Raw genomic sequence first — 5212 nt, forward strand, 5'->3', positions numbered from 1 at the left:
TTGATAATTTTGGTTATGTCTTTTAAACCTTTGTCGATAAAATAAAGGTTATGGTTTGTTTTTAAAACGAATGCATGCTTTGAAAAACGTCTCATATAGAGGTCAAAACCTCGCAATGAAACGAATTAATATGAAACGTTTATAATCAATATAAACGAAATATTTCAGAAGTTAACTCAGTAATTTAAGAAATCAATACTCTCTATTAGATATTTTGAGAGCATTTAACATTTAACATTTAACATGAGTATTATAAGAAACTAACTTGAAAAAGTGGTGAAAGTAGTAAAAATAGATGTGAAAATATCAATACTTCTGTTATTGTTGTCTATGTTTACTATGTCAGGGCCCACCCTAACTTGTACACTTATGTAACTCCGCCTCTGTTGATCATATCATTATCTTTATCTTCATCACCTGCTCTAAGTCTAATTGCTAGATTTACTGTAATTCTCAGCCTTCTTTCACCACCCTGTTGAAATATTATTCCCTACTCGACCGATCTATCGGCCAGATTACCGATCTATTTCGACCTAATTTCTTACCGTGTAATTTTTATATTTTGTGTATGAACTAATTATATTTTGTCGGTGTGGTGTTGATATAGATAATTTTCTGAAAAATGAGTTTGTTTCTAAAAGAGAGGACGGGACAGGTACGTACAAGATGTTTTAGGGTTTCTATTATTATTATCTTTATTTCCTACTTTAAATTAAATGTGTGATATTTTGTACCTGCACCACAGTATGAGAAGGTTGAGAAGTATGAGAAGGTTGAGAAGATTGGTGAAGGAACACATAGTGTGGTTTACAAAGCTCGTGACAAAAAAACCGTTGAAATTATCATGTTGAAGGAGATTCGTCGAATCCAAAACCGTAAAGGATTAGAAAGCGGCGTTATGAGAGAAATCGCCCTGTTAAAAACGATGGAGCATGAAAACGTCATCAGGTTCTTTCAACTAAGCATTAGTTAGCTCTAATATTTTGTTATCCCAGTTTTGAATCTGATTACTGAGTATATGATCTGTTGGGAGTCTTGGGAATTTAAACATATTGAGAATTGAATCGAATTTACATCTTGTATAAAGTTGTAAGGTTTTTTCATGTTCGGGTTACCGGGAGAACGACTAATCTAACCACATACTTTGATATATGGGGTTACTTTCTGGCCGTTTCCAACCCTTCAAGAAGACAATAAGGTGTTGTTTGTTTTCTGCAGACCTTATTAGGTCTTATGTCTGCGCGCCCGCAGATGTTTTTACTGCAGACAGTTTGTTTTTCTGAAGACATAAGATAAAATAATGTCTTATTATGTCTGCAGCCTCGCAAACTTAGAAATGTGCTTCTAAGTGCTGCAGACAGAATTAAGTTATGTTGCAGACATAAAAACAAACAGTCTTCATTATTCAGCATACAGACCTTCAGACCACATCTTCTTAACAGACATGGTCTGCAGATCTTCAGACAAAAACATCTTAAAAAACAAACAGCACCTAAGATTCGAACCTCAGACCTTATGCAAAGATATCAGGGGCCCACTACTAAACTATTTTGTGATTGTTAATTTACATCTTGTATCTTTTTTTATATGTGCCCCCAATGACCTATAAATTGAAAATAATTGTTTGTTGACAGGTTACGTGATTTTGTGGTTACTGATGAACAATGGTTTTTGGTATTTGATTACCTAGACGTTAACTTGGGGGAATACATGGATTCTTGTCCAGAGTTTTCAAAGGATCCTTGTCCTCTTGTAAAAGTGAGTAAATATGGGATTCGATATTGTTAAATTTATGTTATTCCAAGTTCTATAACAGTTTGTGGTTTATGTAACTTTCAGATGTTTCTATATCAAATATTGTGCGGAACTGACTATTGTCATGTTCATAGAGTGCTGCATAGAGATCTAAAGCCTAAGAACTTGTTGATAGATCGTAAAAACAATGTTGTCAAGATTGCAGACTTTGGGTTGGCCCGTCCAGTTTCTTTTCCTATTCTCGGGCCTTTAACACAAGACGTAATTAAATTGGTTTTGAGTTTTTGTTCAATTTTAACACATGATCATTGTAACATTTTCATTTTTAGCCACTTTTGCTCACTGTTATGTCATCATTCTCTTGCTTTGTCACAGTTTGGCCATACTATTTATGTGTTTTCTAATGATATTCTACAATAAGCAAAGACACACAAAATTTTTGTTGCTATGTAATGGTTAATATTACTAGGACTAACCACCATTATTGAACATGTCACTTAATTCATTGATATAACTTTCCAGGTGGGGACACTGAGGTATAAGGCACCAGAAGTTCTTCTTGGATCCTGCCAATATTCAACTGCCGTTGATGTGTGGTCAATTGGTTGTATATTTGCTGAGATGGTGAATGGGAAACAACTTTTTAAAGGAGAATCTGAGATTGACCAGTTGACTCGTATTTTTAAGTAATGATTTTTCTTGTTTAGTGGGTGACGTGTGCCTTCCCTTTAATTTATATTATCTTCGGGTTGTTTTTTCTTTTATAGAATGATGGGAACTCCAAACGAAGTTACGTGGCCCGGAGTGACTTCTTTTCCTCGCTTCGATTCAAACTTTCCAAGCTCGACAACAAAAGAGGTGATAAATTTTCCATGCAGTCCTTAGTTTGCAATGTTCTGTGTTTGTTAATGTTCTTAAAAAAACTAATCGGGGCATCTTTTACTTTTAGGACCTTGCAACTTCGGTTCCAAATCTTGATAAATATGGCATTGATCTCTTAAGCGTAAGTTCTCACTGATTAAATATATATATCTCTCTCTCTATATATATATAGGGAGAGGATCCAGTGAGAACTTTTTTGGTATGAGAACTCTAGGAACTCCAAAAACACTCCAAATACACTGAAATTCGAGCAAAAAAGGTGCACGGGCGAGCAAAAAAAAGAAATTCGAGCAAAAATAAAAAACACGGACGAACAAAAAAATCATAGTCGAGAATTTTCTTTTTTGTTCGAATTTCAAAATGTAGAACACATTTTTGTTCGAATATCAATATTTTTGTTCGAATATCAGTGTGTTCTACATTTTTTTGTTCGACTATCAAAATGTAGAACACAAAAATTGTTCGCCCACCTTTTTTTTTGTTCGAATATCACTTTTTTTGTTCGCCCTTATCCCATTTTTTGCTCGAATTGCTTTTTTTTTTCCGCCCGTGTCCCATTTTTGCTCGAATTTCCCTTTTTGTGCTCGAATTTCTCTTTTTTGCTCGAATTTCAGTGTATTTTTGAGTTCTCAGGGTTCTCACACAAAAAAAGTTCTCATTTGATCCCTCTACTATATATATATATATATATATATATATATATATATATATATATATATATATATATATATATATATATATATATATATATATATATATATATATATATATATAGTTTTATGACCCGTGAATTCACGGGTTTGTTAAAAATTCATATGCATAACTAATCAATAAAGATTTTTAAGAAAATATACATTATTAAATTAGTTTCATTTGCGTGTAAAAGTCGTAATGTGTCTCCGGAACATCACATTTTGTGTGTTTCAATGTAATCAACAACTGATAGGAACATGACCAATCTAAACAAATAAATCAGTTCCTGATTTTCGGGATTAAAAATAAAATGAAGGAAAGAAAACATCACAAATCTAAACAAATGCATCATCATACCTGGGACTACAATGAATTTTTCTGTCATTTCTTCAAATACCTTTGACACACATAAGATCAGACAACATTCTCCACCTGAGGTAATCTGTCTCTTTGTAGAAGGGTAGACTCTATAAGCACGGTCGTACGAACATTATAATCTCACCATTACGAAATTAAAGAACTTAGCTATGATGCAAGCATAATAAAAGGATTATGACATAACTATAGAATACATTGTAAATCAGTCGACCACATATCAAGTACTTCCAATAAATACCAACGTAGCATTGCTTCAACGGTACCGGGTGCTAGGACCGAGCCTCTGTGGGAGGTCTCAGGTTCGAGTCCCACCAGGGGGTTTTCTGTGGAATTCCTGGCTGTCTGCCCTTGGATGCCAGTTAAGGGTCCGCAGTTTCCTCCTGTGTGGATGTGTGAGTGGGTCTAACAACTAACAAGCCGTTCTGAAAAAAAAAAAAAAAAAGGACTTCCAATAAACATATTAATATCCATGGCACTTGTCCACCAACTATTAAGCATATATGTTTAAAATAGTAAAATTTATATTCATGGCACTTGTGCACCCACTATTTAGTATATAAAATCAAAGTCGGAAACAGAAAACACGGAACTTTTAATTGCCAAGTAAGCAAAAATGATATAATCAAATTACACATTTATAAGATCGTATAAATTACATATAAGCATAAACATAATCTTATAAATTGACAAATCAGCGAAATCAGCTTTATGAGTTCGGCAGAAACCCTCCACAACTCTCATTTTGTAGATAGTAAAGATAAAATTTATTAATAATTAATTCTCGTTTGATGGATCACACCCTACTCAGCTTGGTTACAGAATCATTTATGGGCATTTTGTTTCAGAAGATGCTTTGTGTGAACCCCAGCAGAAGAATAAAAGTGAAGGCTGCATTGGAGCATGAGTACTTCAAGGATATTGGGAGTGTGCCATAAATCACAATTATATGGATTTGCTAGAACTTATATGTGGGTGGGTCTCTGAAATTTAAAGTACCACTTTAATTATTTTTATAACGATGAGTTATGGCAATAAAAAATTTCTTGTTCGTATATTTGTGGAGGTGTTTTCGAGTTAGTTGACAACACACCTATGTATGTGTATATTCCCCTGATTGTTTATTACCCGTTTAAAACTTGATGTTCTATGAACTGAAAAATCTTATTACAATTTTTTTCTTAAAAAGATAAACTTACCATTTGATGCACACGTTTCGGTAATATATATATATTTTTTTAATATTACGGATTACAGATGATAGTGAAAACTTCAATGATTTATTAAAACACGCCATTAGCAACACCCCCATAGAAAGTTATGTTGTCAACATAGTTAAAACTAGTAAAGTGGGCCCGCGCGTTGCCGCGTGGAGTTTTGGTTGTGTATTCATAGTTAACGGAACGTATTATAGGGGTGTGTATATGTGTTGAATATAGTTCGAGGTATTGAGCGTTTTTTTTAGAAGTGTCCGTTTCGGGTATAGTTAGTCCCGTTGTGATCGTAA

General features: G+C 33.7%; 1 protein-coding gene across 5 annotated transcripts; it reads left to right on the plus strand.

Annotated features, from left to right (window-relative positions):
• The first annotated feature begins 364 nt into the window (after nucleotides 1-364).
• LOC139898137 (cell division control protein 2 homolog) lies at nucleotides 365-4762 on the plus strand. Of its 5 annotated transcripts, XM_071880848.1 has the most exons (9): nucleotides 365-446; nucleotides 608-655; nucleotides 746-948; nucleotides 1635-1758; nucleotides 1840-2016; nucleotides 2278-2441; nucleotides 2523-2613; nucleotides 2705-2758; nucleotides 4517-4762. In XM_071880848.1, the coding sequence occupies exons 2-9, from the start codon at nucleotides 623-625 to the stop codon at nucleotides 4610-4612; spliced, it is 942 nt and encodes a 313-aa protein (XP_071736949.1). In that variant the 5' UTR covers nucleotides 365-446; nucleotides 608-622; the 3' UTR covers nucleotides 4613-4762. The 5 variants fall into 5 exon arrangements, with proteins under 5 accessions (XP_071736949.1, XP_071736952.1, XP_071736950.1 ...); XM_071880851.1 differs by having other exon boundaries at nucleotides 414-655; nucleotides 4528-4762; XM_071880849.1 differs by having other exon boundaries at nucleotides 414-655; nucleotides 4554-4762.
• The last annotated feature ends 450 nt before the right edge of the window (nucleotides 4763-5212 follow it).

Source organism: Rutidosis leptorrhynchoides, chromosome 3 (genome assembly GCF_046630445.1).
Source record: "Rutidosis leptorrhynchoides isolate AG116_Rl617_1_P2 chromosome 3, CSIRO_AGI_Rlap_v1, whole genome shotgun sequence".
Taxonomy (NCBI): domain Eukaryota; kingdom Viridiplantae; phylum Streptophyta; class Magnoliopsida; order Asterales; family Asteraceae; genus Rutidosis; species Rutidosis leptorrhynchoides.